Here is a 19575-nt window from a genome sequence, read left to right as displayed (position 1 = left end):
TGTTTTACGACAATGTTCTATTAATTTATTGTTAATGTAATATCAATTTTTCCATCTTCCTGAATTGCTTACCACTGGTTTCATTCCACAGTGTGTCTTCCAAAGCTCTTACTGTTTACACACTAAATGCTTCACTGGAAGGGATTTGCCACACACACCCCTGTGTGTATTTTCAGTTCTTCAATGGACAGCAAGCATTACACAAACTGTCCTATGAACACAATGAGGCCCCTAGACCAGAACTGAGAGCATCAACTCTGAGTGATCTCTGTTTCCTGGGGGTAGGTGGGGTGAGGGTTGTTCCATGGGCTGATTCTCAAGCCTTTTTCTGTATGACAACAAAGCCAACATCAGTTTTATCATTTCTGAAATGTGTGTGAAGGACTCGAGGCGAGTTTGTCACATTGTGAATCTAAATACATTATTTTGTGGAGTGACCACCTAATTTTTAAAACATGTAAACTTTAAGAACTGTGTTTAAGGAGTTAAAAAAAGAAAACTATAACCAAGTTGTCAAGCTACTTGTCTAACAGAACTGCAGAATCTGTTCCCACTGTCGAAGCTTATGAAAGCCTAGGAACAATGTGTATTATGAGTAGGGAACATCGGCTGGCTGGAGAAACAGACCCCACCCCCACCACCCCCCTCAACCCCACCCCACCCCACCACAGTTCCACAGTGAAATCATACCCATCCTGAAGCTCGGATGTCAGGTGAGTCAAGCAGACGTGTTCTTTCGCTAACAATTAAGGAAGGCCAGGGGTTGTGTAACGATGGAATGTCAGGCATCTCTCCTCATCACCCTTTCCCCCTGTCTTTCTTCTGTTCTCCCTCTCCCGCTCCCTCCACTTTGCTCTCTCTCTCTCTCTCTCCTTCCCTCTCCCTCTCTCTTTCTCTCTCTCCTTCTCTTGCTCCTCTACCCTCATGCCCTGCCAGTGCCTGAGGGTTAAGCATCCTTGAGAAGCATTAAAGTGTAATGTAGTAGCTCGCTGCACTCACAAGCTCTCTCCCCTGCTCTCCTTCTCTCATTCTCTCTCCCTCCATCCCTCTGTCTGCCTCTCTCCACTCCTCCCAGACCGCCTGTGAATCCACCCTGTTGCATTATACATGGACCAGAGGCCAGATCCACTTTGGGTGTACTGCTGTCACACTGCTAAACATGCCCGACTGTTAACATGGGGTCACAGTGTGCAGGGCTGGAGGAGTGAGGGTCACAGCCACCCTGGGATAGCCCACCTTCCCTGGGCTCCAGGGCCTAGCTGGAGACATTCAACACTGCAACCACTGGAGCAACCGCTGGAGCAACTACTGGAAAACTGTGTATCTTTACAACGTCAAGGAAAACCTCCCAGCGAAAAGAAGAGGGCGGATTCCTGAGGAGCCATTTTGAGCATGTTCATAACCCAAGTCAGAGAAGGAGTCCAGCCTTGTTTTATTGTTCCTTCACTCACTTTGCCTGTTCTTTCCTGAGCAGTCACAGTCCTCAGATTACAAATCTTTAAACATTGCCAGATGTTTCTTGACAGTATCTAGATAAGACATCAACCTGGGGAATTCTACAGATGCGTGACGGAACGGAATTCTAAGTGAAGGTGGGGAGAGTTAGCTCTGGGAAACTGCATGGAGCGTGTCCGTTAGCAAGGGCTCTCAGCGCCTGCACCTTGATGGAGGACTTCTCCAGATCCCGTAAGAGCTGACAGACCAGCGCAAAGGCTGGACAAGGATGTATGGGGCGAGGATTAGCCAAGGAACTAGTGCACAGCATTCTGGGAAGGAAGAGTGTGATGGAAAACCCCCAACTCTTCTCCTTGCAGTGACTAGCGTGTGTCTCATCGGGGCTAGCATACAGACACACAGGACCCAGGACGGCGTGTGTACATTTAATGACTCTCCAAAGGTCCTTATAAGGGCTGTTGTAAGGCTTGAACGATCCTGGATCTACTGGTATGTGTCTAAAGAATCCTTACTGCCCTTTCTCACACACTGAAACAACTATAAACATGCCATGATAAAAACAAACAAACAAACAAATAAAACATACACAAAGAAACACGCTGAGTCCTAGTGTTCCAATGTGGTCTTTCGAATGCAGGATTAAACCTTTTTAAAATATCTTTTTGAGTGATGTAAATGGCAAATAAGTTTCTATATTTTAATACTTTTAATTACTACACCCAGGATTCAGTTCTTCCACGGACAAGCACACGAGGCACAGAACCAGAATGTTTGAGGCTCGTTGTGAAGCATTAAGATGCTGTATCTGAAGACAAAGATTTCCTGGCTTCCGTACTCTCCTCCAATAAAAACATCATCAATCATCCGCCTCAAAGACCACAAGACAAAATGTCTGATATTTCAGAGTGTCCACCTATGTCCTCTGAGACCGGACATGTGGTAGAAACTATTTTGATTATTCAGTGAGTTCACTCGCGCGCGTGTGTGCGTGGGTGTGTAGAAAATGAAGACAAACGGGACTCCAAAGTGTAGGCTGATGGACTGTTTACATTTTACATAAAATAAGAGTGTGTGGGTGTTTGTGTGTGAGAGGACGAGTGCAAGCAAGAGAGAGTGAGAACAGCAGACCGACGGAATAAAGGGGTTTGTACTGGAGACCGATCAGCAGGGGGCGCCGCAGGCCCACTCGTGATCAGAGTGTCTCTAAACCTGCCTGCCACAGTCGAATCCACTTAACCTCCCGCGCGGAGACAAACCTGGCGCCGACTCGCCGTGTTTCAAACCTGACAACACAGAGATCTACTGCGTGTGTTCACAGTGCGGAGAAGAAAGAAAGGCTTGTGTGGAATGCTCAGAAGCGCGGGGCTTCTCCTGTCTGGCCTCGCTTCAGATCTGTTTTCAGCTGAACTGAACACCACAGTAGAAACTGGAGAGTCTTTAGAACAGCCGGTGTAACTCCATTTCAGTGAGACCGGTAGATCACCACTGGAGCTCAATGCATTGGCTTGTCTGCTCGACAGGCACTACAAATATGTATAAATATACTGATCGTATAAATATTAATATATGGCTGGGTCCTAATTTTAACTACACAGTTTGCTCACAAATTATGAGATGTAATCCATATCCATTTTTTTATGCTTGGTGTATTTCCAGGATTTCCAATGTTTTCCTTGGTTCCAACAGAACCAAAAAAAAAGACCAAAGAGAACTCCGTACCTGTCCAATATGCATGCTGGTGTCACAGGTCAAAGGTCGTGCAGAGGTCAGATCATTTGACCCCAGTAGAGTTGAGATGATACCATTACGGTCCACCTTCCGAATCATTGTCCCGTCCACAAAATAGATGAAGCCGTTCTTATCCACAGCTATGCCTGTAGACCAAGAGACAGAGAGAGAGAGAGAGAGAGAGAGAGGCCATATTGAGAAACCATTCTACAAACACACACACACACACACACACACACACACACACACACACGTACAACCCTGCACCCCAGAGAACATGCTACGGCGACGCATGTTGTGTTTGGCCCTGTGTTTTTCAGGTCACTGTGGAGGTCCATGCAGTAAATTATTTACGGTTTGCTTTTGCCAGTGCTGAATAATTTGTGAGTGGGTGAGACTTGGGGGGTCCTACTGGATTTCTCTCAAAAGCCAAAATTAAGAGCAGAAATTTACTTCATTTCATTTCATGATTACTGATAACGTTGCTGGCTCACTACACTGAGTGTGTGTTTGTCTGTGTGAGAGTGTGTATGTGTGTGAGTATCTGTGTGTGTCTCCTACCTGTTAATTCATGCCTTACTGAACATCTGCTTGTTGCTATGGGGACAGCAATAGCTAAAATAAAGCACCGTATTTGTTGTAGTCAGATGAGAGACTACACACATTCACACATTCCGTGCGCGTGTGTGTGTTGTTAGTTGTATTAATGGCTTTCTCTTAAACACAAACTTACAATGCCTCATGACCAGCAGGATAATCAAAGTGGCAGACAGAAGTGTGTGTGTGTGTGTTTGGTTGGACAGGATAGTTATACTGTGACTAATGTGCTTTGTGAAAGTGCATTGAAAAACACACAAACCTTCTCTAGAATGGGCACTCCCCCTCCTTCCTACACACACACACACACACACACACACACACACACACACACACACACACACACACACACACACACACGTATACACTACACGGGCGATGAATAAGCAATGACTTAAGAGAGGATTTGATTTGCTCAGCAGATCCGCGTTTCCTCCATCGTAAGCCAATAGCAGCGCGGCACACATTACGAGTTGTTCGGTGGCAGACCAGAACAAACGTGCGGAACATCAGTGAGCAGATTCCTGAAAGAGCGCCTCAAATCTCCAATAAAGGGGGACAGGTGCCGTTCTGTACACCACGCCAGAGTCGAACACACACCGAGCACTTCTGACAGGCGCTTAGACACACTAACTATCTAATACAGAACCTCCGCGAGGTGCCGTTGAAAGCAACGGCCCGAAATTAGCATTTCAGTGATCTATAAGAATGTTGAGGCAACGGGGATACCGTTGAGACGCCTGTCGTGGAGAACAAAGAATAGCAGAGAGGGAGAAAGTACAAAGATCAACATCTGTGGTGTGTAGAATGTCCTGGAGAGACTGCGCGTCCTCACACAAGGACATCCTGAAATCTGGCTTCACTGTGTCCTGCCTGTTTAGAGGTCATAACATGTTACAGCCAGTAGATATGTGTGTTTGTGTATGTGACAATGTGATCTCATAAAGACTGCATGTTTGTGTATCCGTACATGTTTATTTGCGCGTGTGTGTGTGTGTGTGTACGTGTGTGTGTTCTGCTACCTTTTGGTCCAAGCAGCAGGGCCTCCGTTGCTTTACCCCCATCCCCACAGCGGGCCTCGTCAAAGGGCAGACACTGCTCGCCCGTCCCTGCCACCACCTCCGCGTTCTGGAGCAGCTCCTTCGTCCCCGTCAGCACTTTGGGCCGGAAGATCCGCCGAGAGTTCGTGTCCGACACGTAGAGCTGCCCCGTCATCGGGTCGGTTGCCAGGTAGTACCGGTGTGCTGGGTTGTTGCTATCGGAAGAAATAATTTTGGCAACATCAGAGACCGGTGGATCCATCCATCCAAAAGTGGTGGATGCATCTAGAGGAGAAGCGAGACGGGTGGTGCTCACCCACATGTGTGAAACAACACAGCGCAGCGTGACGGGGGTGTGGGTGGTGCAGAACAGCGTGGCACGTATCACAGAGTCTCTGCGACGCAAGGTGGTGTTCCTTCTCCATCACCCCTGGCCTAACACTTCACGCTGCATTTGCAATCCCTTTACTACCACTGAAAATATCGACACAGAGGAGCCGTCGGACCTGCCGCAGGCCGCTACCGAGTTTGGGTCGTATGTGGGTTACGTACATGGCGTGTTCAGCCATGTTTGCCATGGGTCTGGGCCATATTTGGGTCGTGACTGAACCCCAGTGAGAGGACTCACCGGACCCTGTTAATTCCAGCAGAAAGAGGCTAAGTGTTCTGGGAGTGTGAGTCTAATGTGGTCTGACAGCAGATCACTACCCTCTGTCGCCACCATAATGACGGACACCAATCTGTCACGTCCTGTCCATCATTCCCACTTTCTCACGGCGAAGGAAAAGCAGTCGGTGAATCCGAGAGGGGACGCACACGTCTGCTGTGAAAAACCAACATCTCATCACAGGATGTCAATTAACAGAAGCTAAGAATAGCGTGTCAGAGACCTCACGAGAGAGAGGGAGAAAGAGTGTGTGTGTGCACGCGCGTGTGAACGCTCTCTGGGGTGAACGGCTCGCTGTGACACACACGCAGACGCGGATGTGTCTCCTGCCGATGCACTGTGCTTTTAAAAGGCTTTTATCGCTGATCTGGGAACAGGCGTTCTGAGGGCTACAGGACCTGACCCTGGATCTCCAAGTACACAGGCACAAAACACCTCATTTTAGTAATGACCCAGAATGTTTTTCAATTAAAGAAGAAAAAAATCAAATTTGTTATATTAGTAATTAATACTTAATAATTAGACCTACGATACAATAAAACTGTTTAAATTGAATCTGTGTGAAATTATCCAGAGTGATTTGTTGCTTCATTTCTGAGGACTGAAAGTGGTTCTGCTGTTGCTATGAGGCAGTCACCAAGCTCTCCCGGCAAACAAACACCGATCAAGCTGAGCTAATAGAATTGAGACCATGACACGGTAACCAACGGATACAAACGTGGAAGAGAGAGTGAGAACTGGTGAGATTAAAAAGATCAGCAGAGTTGGGAGAGAAACAGAGGAATACAGAGACAGAGGAAGAGAAGAGAGAGAGAGAGAGACAGGGTAAGAGGGAGAGACAGAGATAGAGGGAGAGGTGGTTAGCCCTAAGGGCTCTGAGGTTTACGGCCAACAATCTCTTATGTTGATGAGGCTCGGTGGAGCATTAGGCTACGTGGGTGCATCTTGATGACACGTACAGATGGCGTTAGATATCTGGGCCATGAGCGGAGTAGCGGTGCACGAGGCGGATGTGTCGGGCACGTGAAACATGCCAAAATACTCTGCGCCCATTAAATTCAAACACTCCGTGCATCACAAGGCACACACTCTAATGCTTTACAGATCTGGCTTTGGTTTCTTAACAGCAGTAAAAGGGGAGAGGGGGGGGTTACATCAACAACTCCCCCTCACACCCCCCAAGTCTTCTAAAAATATTACTGCCTTTTAATATTTTAACCTAAGGCCCCCTGTCCTCCTTTGTGTAACCACACAGTCACACAGTGACTTTGGTCTGTAATTCTATTTGAACTGAAATAACGCCAGTGGCTGAAAACGCTATAAATGTGTCTCATCACAAATCGAACAGGTTCTAATGACCCAACTCTGCAGATCAGAGTCTATATCTACCCGAGTGGCACAGAACCATGACAGCACGGGGAAGGCGGCGGAGTCTGATTGGACGTCCTGCCCTGCTGCTGATTGGCTGTTCTGTTAAAGCGGGGACGTTTCCAGCGTGGGTGTTGTCACCGGCCCATGATGTTGCAACACGGGCGAAATTTCAGCTGCCTGAACATAATCTATCTGGCAACTTGGTGTGTGGTGGGATCTCCACGGGAGGGTCTCCTCACCGTGTCTACCGGGGAAGACATGTCTGCACTGGTGTCAGCAAAAACAACAGCTGAGTGTAATTTTTTAAAAATTATTATGATTGAGAAGAGTGGAGTCAATGGGTTTTGCACAGTTCAACACAATAGGCATGGTCCCTGTGTTCGCTGTGTCTCCTTTGTGTTTCAGAAACAAAAATGTCCTCTAACAGAAATAACATCTGTATGAATACAAAGCAGGCAAAATAAGGGTGTGTCTCCAGAGCCCCGCCCTCATCACAGGCAGCCATTTACACACACAGACAAAACAACAACATAAATCAGAGGTGAGACTCGGCAAGCCTTTCTGAACCCTGGATCCTGGGTTATCTCGCAAGATGATTCACTCTCTAAAATGATCCCAAAACCTCCTCACTGCTATGGTCCTCTGCTATGGTGCATTATGGGCCACAAGCAAATCCCTATCTCCCTTTGCTGAATACATGTAAACATTATATTGTCTGAACATATGATTCTTTTTGTTTGGCTTTTTTTTTTTTTTTTTTTTTTTTTTTTTACATTTTCTTGCCATTTTTCATTTTTTTTTCAAAAAACATCCCTAAAGCTCAAGACTGGTAATTTTTGCTTTTCTCCATACCTGCGATATTTAAAGAAATTCAAATACCTGGCAATATTTCAGATATTTTCAGATATTTTTAGTGCACATTAATAAAAAACAAAAATTACATACATATAAATTGGACAAAATGACAAAATATAAAAAATATATAAATAAAAATATTTTTTTTAATCACTGAAATCACCTGCAAAAACTGTTTTATTTTTTTGCCTGCTCCATAAAAAAAAAAAAAAAAAAACCAAAAAGGCAAACTGCATTTTCTTGAGCACTACAGGCTGGAAAGGTATAGGATCACACACACACACACACACACACACACACACACACACACACACACACACACACACACACACACACACACACACACACACACACACACACACACACACACACACACACACACACACACACACACACACACACACACACACACACACAGGCTTACCTGTGTCTGAAGTCTTTATTTCTTAGAGGAGCGGAAGCAGAGAGAAGAAGAAGAGAGCAGAAAAAGCAGAAGCACATGACCGTTTGTTACGTGGAAGAAAACAGGACACCCACGATTAAAGCACACACACACACACACACACACACACACACATAGGTGTAAAACACTGTTATTGACTCACTTTTGTTTCTTAAGCGGGGAGAGGATTGAATGTTGCATCTGGGAGATAGCTGATGACTGTGAGCTCAGCACACTCTGAGGTTAACTAGCCCGTAATGGCGGCTTGATTAGGTCCCAGACAATGAAAAGAGACTTCATAACGGTATCGGGAGCGGAGTGGAAGACATGCTGGGATTATGTCACACCGAGGACCAGATATTCATTTTCTTTCCTCAGCACGCACTCTCTCTCTCTAATAAGAGAATTAATTTACTACAACCTCAACACAATGCCAAGTCCAGGTTAAACCCTGCCCCAGTTTTTCTCTGTGTGTGTGTGTGTGTGTGTGTGTGTGTGTGTGTGTGTGTGTGTGTGTGTGTGTGTGTGTGTGTGTGTGTATGTGTCAGACAGAAATGTAAACAGGACGAAGTGCGGTGATAATGGAGAATGATGGTGAATATGAGTGAGAAAGGGAACAGGAGGAGAAGATGACAGGACAGGCAGGGAGGGGTGAAGCAGGTCATGGGGTGGAGAGAAGAGGGTGGAGGGGGTGTGGAGAGAGGGATGGAGAGTGAGTGCAGAGATAAAGGTGGAGGAATGATAAGAGGTTGTGTATCTGAGGACTGACAAAATGAGGTGTTTTGGAGAAGAGGGTAGAGTGAGATACACCCAAACTCCCCTCCCCACCATACACACACACACACACACACACACACACACACACACACACACACACACACACACACACATAAGCTGCACAGAGCAAGGGAAAGAATTTGCTTGCTTGTAGTCTGAGAAGACTGAGATGAGAATGTATATATAAAAATGTGAAGAAGATTCCAGGTAAGTAACTAGTGTCGAGATACATAGATATCTTAAAAATGGAAGTGAAGTACACAAAGAGGAACAGGACATTTTGTACATCAATTCAAAGTTCAAAGTATATATATATACAAAGTATATATATAATATTGTATAATGTGTGTGTCTACTTAGCAGAAATTGTTTAAAAAATTTAATTAAAAGGTCCTGTTCAATAGGATTAAACATTCAAACATTAAATTCATACTTATTAGTTATCTTTAAATGCAAATTTTGAATTTTACATTGTATATAAATTCAGCATTGTATACTTTAATAATCGTATTTTACTTTAATAATATAGTATTAAAAGTATTTAATTATACTATATAGAATATACTTTTAATTATTAAAATTATAAAGTGTGATTTTGTCCCAAACCTTTACTATTAATGCCTGGTCCTATCACAGCAGGTGAGGTGGGAGGTCAAGGAACCTGTGTTGAAGGTTAGCTAGCTGAAAGTTACCTAGGTGAAGGTTACCTAGGTGAAGGTTTTCTAGGTGAAGGTTACCTAGAGCGTTCGTAATATCTGTCCCCTTTAAATGATATGCATTTGACCTCTTTAATCCAGAGGCAATGCATAAAAATAAGTGTTATTTTTTAATGGTCTCTGTAAAAAAATGGTCTCTGTAAAAACTTTCCAGGAGTTAGATCCACTGAGTAATATCACCCTTCAGCATGTAACATCTGACCACAGTTCTCCAGCCAATCAGAATAAGCAATGCATATACTTGTCCACCACTTCAAAACTCTCCATCACTCCAACACTCTCTCCATCACTCCAACACTCTCTCCATCACTCCAACACTCTCTCCATCCCTCCAACACACTCTCTCCATCAGGACCCTCTACCTCAGCTCCATGACGCTGGTGACGTTCCCAGAGGGGAAGATGCGTCTGATGTAGTTGAAGTCCCCCACGAAGAGGCTGCCGTCGGAGCCACATGCCAGGGCCACGGGGGCCAGCAGCTTGTTTCCGTCCGCCTGGCCGTTACAGCTGGGGCAGGAGATACTGCGTCTGCGCCCGTTCCCCATGATGGTGCTGATCACAGGAGGCTGCTGGGAAATGAAGACATTCTCACCGTCACCTTTGTAGAGGATGCCTGCGAGAGAGAGAGAGAGACAGAGAGGAAGAGACAGACAGAGAGTGTGAGAGATGCTTCATTTTATATATACACACAGTATATATAAACGATTCCAGGGAGATACTGCCATGGACCATGGTTAAAGATTTAGAGGTAGGAAAAACTGCAGTTCCTTCCAGCTCTCCAGAGATGCAAGACATTTGGGACAGAGGTCCTACATCAGCTGTACTACTATACACTGAGGTCTCCTCTCTGTAGCATCCTGTCCATCAAGGCAGCACCACGGTTTATCCCGCCATGTATACACACACACACACACACACGCACACACACACACACACAGGGAGATAGTGTATACTAGAGGTTCAGAAAGCAAAAGTAATTTTTCATTTCTTTAATAATTTTCACTCTGAAAATGTGATCAGAGCACTCCAGGTTACAGACCTGCTCTACCAAGGGTCTGGCCTTCAGTCATGAAGGATGCTGATTACTTAGAACTGCTCGTTTACTTAGCAGAGAAAAAGACACTGAACTGGTAGAAGCACGGAATCGATAAGCACTGCACACACACGGATGCATGCATTCACGCACACGTGCACACACGTGCACATGAAGGAACGTGCAAACGCACGCGCGTGATGTTTATATGCCGCGTGCTTCTCACTGAAACCTGGAGTGTACCGTCTCGTTCTCACGGCAGGGGAGCTGCAATGTCTGTAATTCCTGATACGTGCCATCACACCGAGATGAAGATCAAACAAAATTGGGCCACGTCGTCGCAGATTAAAAGCAAATGGATCCTGTGAAAACTTTAGCAGGGTGGAAAACGGAAGCAAAATGTATAGTTTTTCTCAAAGCAAAAGCGGAGGATTCCTTCAGGAACGCAGCGGTAATTAGAGGCATCACAGCAGCAGGGAAGAGATAACAAACGTGAACAGTAGCACCTTCATAGACACTAACCGTGCCTCGCTGTTTTGGAGCTGACAGTAAGAAGGAGAAGTCAAAAACAAAGCACATCGCAACAGCAAAAACCTCTCATCCCTTTGGAATACATTTAATACTTCTAGGACTAAATACAGTATTTAGTATTTGGGGAAAAAAAAACACAATCAATACTGATTTAACATTTTTTCATTAAAATGTATTTCATTTTAATAGTGTAAATAGTATGGGTTTAATACTTATATTTATAAACAATACAAGTTAAAAAAGCTATTTTGTGAATGGAAATAGAGTGAAATAAAACACCTTTACCAGTATTTAATTTATAAATGTAATTTATAAATAGTCTAAAATTTTACAAATTTTAAAATAATTTTTTTAATAACATTTTAAATTAAAATAGTTAAATTTGAGTTAAAGTACTATTATTAGTTTCATAAATAACACATGCAAAAATATTGTCATCTATTTTTTTCTAAATAATATGAACCGAAATACTGATTTCATTTTATTTAAAAATAGTATGAGATGAAATATTTGTTGTTAATATATAAATACTATGAGCTGAAATAGTTACATTTATAAATAACTAAGATGTTTTTTTTTTGTAATTTTTTTTCTTATGTTGTGGACCTAAAGGGAGCAAACAGGACTGCATAAGCAAAGCTAAGAATTAATTTCCTCCTGCTGTCTCGCTCTCTCTCATTTGTCTCTGTCTCATATGTCTCTCTCTCTCTCTCTCTCTCTCATCTGTCTCTCTCTCATCTGTCTCTGTCTCATATGTCTCTCTTTCACTGCCAAGACTGAAAATGCAAAATGAATCAAATCTCAAACTCATCCTGTTCAGAGCAACTGTGTTTGTGGGTGTGTGTGTGTGCATCCAAATGTCAATCTGTGAATATAAGTGTGTGAACACACCACAGTGTGAGCGTGTGTGTGCATGTACCATGCAGGAGTAAGCCAGGGGCCGGTGTGTACGGACAGCACATTGTGTAGGACTAGTCTGGATGTTATCAACGGTGCTGCTCTTTAATATCCTGCCTGAGGAAACCTGGCTGGACCCCGCTGCCTGTGCACTGGGCATGCTCCAAACACAGCTGTCGGCATCAGGCCAAGACGCTACAGTGTCTCCGCTCCACCAGGGAGGCTCCCGCTGTCTTACTCTAGTCCCTGGTCTCCGCTAATGTTACGTGGGGCTTTCCCGCCTCTGGTAACTCCATCCGAAGAGAATGGTGCTGTGATCTGTCTTAGTCATGCGCAGCGTTGGCTGGCTGTTAAACCTCGCACTCTAAAAGGCTTTTATGGAGAAACTGACAGTTATTTATTTAATGTGGTGAACGTGCTTATGAGTTTAATATGGAGACTAAACTGAGGCTGAGACCTCATTTACAGTGGAGCACAGCAGAAGCAAAAACACTACCAGCAGCAAAGACACCACCAGCTATATAACAAAATATCTATACTGTATATATATACTATTTGTGTGTGTGTGTGTGTGTTGTTGTATTTTTTGTATATATATATATATATATATATATATATATATATATATATATATATATATATATATATATATATATGCAGTTTTATATTATATATATATCATATATATATATATATATATATATATATATATATATATATATATATATATATATATATATATATATATATATATCATATATATATCATATATATATACAAAAAAATACAACAAATTTGTATATAGTATCATAATAGTATTAAACAATATATTTCAAACAGAATCTGAAGAATCAGACTATCTTAAACCTGAATGTAATAGTGGCAGATTTCAGAACAGTCAGAATGTCAGGATGTCCTCCTGTCCTAAGCCATTTTACCTTTTTTTTTCTACCATTAAAATTTTTGTGTACATATTTCCTGAGACTGAGAACTGTTTATATATGGTCATAATACCACTGCTACAAATCTAATGATGCACTAAGACTGTGGCACAGTACTCCACACACACTGAATATTGAACCCTCCACAAATAATCAAAATGAAATAAACACTCCTTCAACTTAAATGCTGCACTTAAATGCAGATTCCAGATCCTACGTGATAAAACATCGAAATCCCAAAATCAGTTGGGTGCAGCAAAGTTGTTCCAGGAGTATGTGGGGGGGGGGGGGGGGGGGTCTCGGGAATGTCTGGGACATTCTGAATGCCTCTGTGGTAGCAGGGCAGAGCGCACTCACACGGATAAAGCATGCACACACACGGACTTGATGCTTCCTCTGCAATGGCAGGAAGATGAACAGCCTTCTGCCACAACAGTAAAAACCTGAACCAGACGATCAGGTGCTTTCCAGATATGGTGAAAGGCCACTACTAGCCTAAGAAACATTTTCAATTTACAGCCGCAATTATTCTTTGTCCGGTTAAGCCATAACGCTCTGGGTCAGCTTTAGACGAGGAAACCAGTGTGCAACTTTGCAAGGGTTCATTCCGTCATGAATGGGTCCTGTATGCACTATGCTACAGTCTGATGCAGTCTGATCTTTTAACGCTGCCAGGACAGGGTGTGTCTGATCTTTTAACGCTGCCAGGACAGGGCGGCAGGCAAGAGGAGAGGAGAAACAATCAGACACAAGACCAGTGACCCCCCCAGAGTAACAGCGCCCAGCTGAGAGGAATCCAACAACAAGGAGGAGAAACCTCAACCGTGTATAGAAATAGCGTCATTAATAAAAACTATAAAATACGTTATATAAATGACAAAGAAATACCGTGTACGTACAATAATACAGTAATTTTTAATATATTATTTTTGATGTTTGCATGGCTTATGCATAATAAAACAAGTGGACTGTGTTATCCTGATGCCTCCAGGTAAAAGGTTTTGACTGAATTTTTTTTGTTTATAATAAATTAATAAATGTATGGCTATGGTGAATAATAGTTAAATAGTTAAGTGATAATAGTCAGTGATAGTCAGTGATAGTTAAATAAATGCTTGTGTACAAGTTACAAATGTTAAAATGTTAGTTTTAATAAACGATACAGCATGGGTCAGTTCTCCAGACACAGATTCCATTTAGTGTTGAACTAAATGAAGTTGTACCTGGGGATGTTCCACTGAGAGAGCTCACACAGTTCAGCATTAATCTCTGTCTGAACAATCAGAGTGAAAAATGCTCCAGGGGTCTGAAGGAGCTGCGGCCAAATCTCACGAGAGATGTTCTGGAAAAAGCATCAAAACTCCAGCATTTTCCCACCTTCTGCTGGCCACTCTGATCAAATATTTGTAATATCTGCTTTATTTGATCTCGCTAAACGCACGGCAGTGCCACATCAGTATACATGTGGCTTTTCATATTTTATACAGCGAGCTGAAATATACCTAGTCCAGTCTATCTCTCTAGGTCTCCAGCTGGCCAGCTAGCTACATTAGTATATTATTAGGATGTATTATTAGCGTATATTATATTGTTCTTCAGTTATAGCACACTTGGTTGAGCAGACATAGCAAGGATCAGCTAGGCTGTGGGTTTGATTCCCCGGGTGCACACATTGTGGGACAGATATGGAAAAATATGTGAGTCACCATGGATAAGAGTGCGGAATGCTGTAAATGTTACATTAAACACCTTGGCCTCGAGTGTCGTGTCTGTGCAGAGACCTTATACGGTATTTTTACCTAATTTTGGAGGGCGCACACGCATTTATCACCATTATCACCGTTTATCACCATTTGTTAATTTGGTGGACAAAAATAAATGTACCTGTGATAATATGGCCCAATAGGGGGTGTGACATTTAAAATCCACCAGTGCCAAGGCTGGTTTGAACCCATTTTAAAATCCACCAGTGCCAAGGCTGGTTTGAACCCATTTTAAAATCCACCAGTGCCAAGGCTGGTTTGAACCCATTTTAAAATCCACCAGTGCCAAGGCTGGTTTGAACCCATTTTAAAATCCACCAGTGCCAAGGCTGGTTTGAACCCATTTTGGTAAAACACAGCGGTTACAGTACTGCCTCCTTAGACCTGCTGTGTAAACACAAGTACAACACAGTATTCTCACTTCATGCAGACGCATAAAGACACGTCTCCTAATGGTATTTTGACCACAAACATCACCCAATTAACACAAACATCATCCCCATCATATATCTCCCAAATACTAAATACCACTGATATAACATTTTGTTTTGAGTACTGAATGGTGGCCATTACTTGCAGAAGATTATAGAATTTAAGTAATTTGTCATTTTACAATACTGAAAAGTAATTTTATTCTCATCATATTGAGCAGCAGTAATAACGCAATAAAAACACACTTTGGTGCGACATCTCCCTGGACTTCCCTGACGTCTCTGTTTTCGGGTTCTGCATGTTCACTGGTTCACTGTCTGGCTTTGAGAGAGAATGAGAGAGTTCTGATTGGCTATTGAGGCAACTTGTCTGACCCGTCTCTTCCCGTATTGGGTCTAACTCACCCTCCTTTACTTCCTGCACCGGTCTGCGCTGGTAGCACCTCTGTGCAATGAAGAGAGCAAAGGACGTCTGTACCACTGACATGTGCCTTACATATCTGTGCCTTATGTGCCTCTGCGTATGATGTGTCTATGAAAACAGAGCCCCTTATTGCGTGCTAGTTGTGCATGATTAGCTAATGTTAGCGAATTACTATACTCGGTTGGAAGACTAGATCAACAATCAATTACATTTGAATGAAGAGATTGCTCTGTTAAAAACAGGATCGGTGTAAACTGTGGACATGTGCTGCCCATTTCACCCTGGACACCAGACATCTCCATCTGGACATCTCCAACAATTTCCAGTGAGAGGTTCACTCAGTCCATCCAGAGGACCTGATGGGAAATTTTATAAAAAAACATCACTTTTCCTTTCTCTCTCCGGTTTCAACAGTTCATTTCACAGCGTGATTCGAAGAACTAAAAGAACATAAGGTCTGACAATTTCACGACCGAGTGAGAGAGACGCAGGACTTATCTAAGATATGCCTAGCTGAGCTGCGCAGGCTGATCGTACACCTGCTGTAACGGTCTGTGAGCTTACTTAGAAATTACACAAAGAGAATCTTAAATAATTAAATACTGTTCTAGATTGTCACAGGGTCTTAGCCATTAATTAACAGTTCGTTTACCAAAGAAATATCTTTCCAAAAGAGAGCAGAAAAAGAGCGCCATTACTGACTGAATCAAATGTGCATTTTAAAATAAGTAAGAATTCTTTTGTTCTTTCCAAAATACAGGAACATAGGGAGGAAAAGAAAAGAAAGGGAAAGAGAGTGAGAGAGCCAGCGACAGCGAGAAAGAAAGAGACAACGGACGATAGAGAGAGAAAGTGTGTGTGTGTGTGGAGGGGGGGCACAAATGATGTGTAGATGGAACAAAAATAATGTACGACCGCAAACCGCCGCCATCATTCCCAAGTGCTCAAATTAGAGCCTGTATAAGTCCTCACCAGCTACAAACTACAGACACCTCCACCCAGACCTGACAGAGAGAGAGGGAGAGAGAAAGGGAAGAGGGAGGAGAGAGAGGGAGAGAGAAAGGGAAGAGGGAAGAGGGAGGGGAGAGAGGGAAAATGGTAGAGATGGTGAGTGCTGGGAGCAAGTTGGGAGAGTTGGAAGAGTGTTCAGAGGGAACTGGGAGAGTGTTGTGAGAGATTTAGTTTAGAATTAAGAGTGTTCAGAGGGAACTGGGAGAGTGTTGGGAGAGATTTAGTTTAGAATTAAGAGTGTTCAGAGGGAACTGGGAGAGTGTTGTGAGAGATTTAGTTTAGAATTAAGAGTGTTCAGAGGGAACTGGGAGAGTGTTGGGAGAGATTTAGTTTAGAATTAAGAGTGTTCAGAGGGAACTGGGAGAGTGTTGGGAGAGATTTAGTTTAGAATTAAGAGTGTTCAGAGGGAACTGGGAGAGTGTTGTGAGAGATTTAGTTTAGAATTAAGAGTGTTCAGAGGGAACTGGGGGAGTGTTGGGAGAGATTTAGTTTAGAATTAAGAGTGTTCAGAGGGAACTGGGAGAGTGTTGGGAGAGATTTAGTTTAGAATTAAGAGTGTTCAGAGGGAACTGGGAGAGTGTTGTGAGAGATTTAGTTTAGAATTAAGAGTGTTCAGAGGGAACTGGGGGAGTGTTGTGAGAGATTTAGTTTAGAATTAAGAGTGTTCAGAGGGAACTGGGGGAGTGTTGGGAGAGATTTAGTTTAGAATTAAGAGTGTTCAGAGGGAACTGGGGGAGTGTTGGGAAAGATTTAGTTTAGAATTAAGAGTGTTCAGAGGGAAATGGCAGAGTGTTGGGAGAGTGTTGGAAGAGTTGGGAGACAATTGGTAGAATGTTGGGAGAGAGCTGGACAAGAGCTGTTAGGGAGTTGGGAGACAGCTGGAATTGAGCTGTTAGGGAGTTGGGAGTGTGTTGGGAGTGTTGGGAGAGAGTTGTTAAAGTTGGGAGACAGCTGGAATTGAGCTGTTAGGGAGTTGGGAGTGTTGGGAGTGTTGGGAGAGAGTTGTTAAAGTTGGGAGACAGCTGGAATTGAGCTGTTAGGGAGTTGGGAGTGTTGGGAGTGTTGGGAGAGAGTTGTTAGAGTTGGGAGAGAGTCGGATGAGAGCTGTTAGGAAGTCAGGAGTGTATTGGGAGAGAGTTGTTAGAGTTGGGAGACAGCTGGAACAGAGCTGGAAGAGGGCTGTGCAAAAGTATTTGTATCTCTGAGTGCAGGCCTATGTGTGTGAGACACTCCCGTCTCCAGAAGTTCTAGAAGTTCCAGAACTCCAGAAATGTCCTATGTTGTGTCAGAGCTGTAAGGTTATTAGCCTGTGATCTGAGATCTCCTCCTAACGCAGCCTCCTGTGCACTGTGAGATGGGCCTCAAATACCTCGAGGTAGGCATGGGCTATGCCAAATCATTCTCGCATGTTGTTTCACTCTAAAAGGCATCACATGAAAATTCAGAACAGATGTATTCTCGGCGATGCCACTAGGGGTGCTATAGCAGGCAACAACAGAATGAATGTGTCTGGTTCGATTAATAGCTGAGTTGGGTTTACAGCTGCTGTGATTTATTCTGTATCTCCCCTCTGAGGACAGGAGTTTATAACCTCCACAGGGAAATACCATTGCACGCTGAGTATGTTCAACAGGAAGGTGCGGTTTGAGGTGGTGGTTGGGTGTAGTCATATGTATTCTCGTGCTTACATATGGCGCATTTCTGACCCCATAGGGGCGGAGTCTGGCGACTGGCACGGGTGGGTGATTCTTCAAAGTAGCACTTCAAAGGGTGACTCCATACTGTGAAAGCTAAATTATTCACATCGGGCAACATGGTGGAATTCGCTGGCTCCGTGGCGAGCTAATTATGGAGGAGATCAATGCGGCCATCCCAGAGCCCACGGCAGGAGAGCTGAGGTGGTCCACACGGGGACAGAGAAAAGCCACAGCACCACCATAAATCTCAATGCAGTCTCCTCAGATCCGCCAGTCCCCATCGATTAAGCCATCGAACGACAGAGCCGCAGGAAGAGTGAGAGGATGAAGGGATATATATGTGTATAGAGACAGAGAGAGAGAGTGAGGGGGGGGAGAGATGCTTTTTGAACCTCTCTCTGGCCGTGTTTGAGTTGTGCACTGCTAACAAAGACAGATTACAAGAAGCTTGCTGAGACAGCAAAACAGGCCACCAGAGACACATGACCTTCACTTTACTCTGTCTCTTTAGGGAGCGCGCGCGTGCACACACACACACACACACACACACACACACACACACACACACACACACACACACACACACACACACACCCTCTCTCTCTCCTTATGGTCATATCTCCACTGTCTAATTAAAAACATGCTGGAGTGTTCTTCCAGACTAATTACCTGTGGTTCATATTGTTGTAAGGAAATACGCACGGCTCTGGTTTGGTCCCCCTCACATGGAGAGGGAAATAATACTGCTGGTAATGCACGCACGCACACACACACACACACACACACACACACACACTCTCTCTCCCTCTCCCTCTCTCTCTCTCAGACACCTGTCTTCAATTATTCACTGAAAGATTATAAAGGGCAAAATCTCCATGGCCCGACTGTCTGCGTGTGTGTGTGCATATGCGTGTGGGTGTGTGTGTGTGCATGCGTGCGTGCGAGCACGTCCTAAGATGGGTATTAGTGTGAAGGTGGATGATCACACACGCACACACGAATGCATGGCCGCCCTCGGCTGAGAGCAGAGGTGTTCGTGGCTTCATGTTCTCCATCTGTCCATCTTTCTGCCATATGAAATGAAAGAGGAGGAGAAGAGTGCAGTGAAGCTGCCTGACTCATCATCAGGGGAGTGGAGGAACTGTGCCCTGTGGGTCTAGACAGCCAGACCCGAAGTTCAATGTTTGAGTGCTAAACTTA

At 43.9% G+C, this 19575-nt stretch overlaps 1 protein-coding gene across 1 annotated transcript in view; it reads right to left on the bottom strand.

Annotated features, from left to right (window-relative positions):
- Nucleotides 1–19575, bottom strand: part of tenm3 (teneurin transmembrane protein 3) — an 88235-nt gene that overhangs the window by 15227 nt on the left and 53433 nt on the right. Inside the window, 4 exon segments of the mRNA XM_076989467.1 lie at nucleotides 3175–3329; nucleotides 4803–5035; nucleotides 8138–8158; nucleotides 10011–10260. Coding sequence (XP_076845582.1) covers nucleotides 3175–3329; nucleotides 4803–5035; nucleotides 8138–8158; nucleotides 10011–10260 — 659 coding nt within the window.

Source organism: Brachyhypopomus gauderio, unplaced genomic scaffold (assembly GCF_052324685.1).
Source record: "Brachyhypopomus gauderio isolate BG-103 unplaced genomic scaffold, BGAUD_0.2 sc68, whole genome shotgun sequence".
Classification (NCBI taxonomy): Eukaryota; Metazoa; Chordata; class Actinopteri; order Gymnotiformes; family Hypopomidae; genus Brachyhypopomus; species Brachyhypopomus gauderio.
The sequence above is the reverse complement of the archived record's forward strand: the minus strand, read 5'-3'. Positions and strand labels throughout refer to the sequence as shown.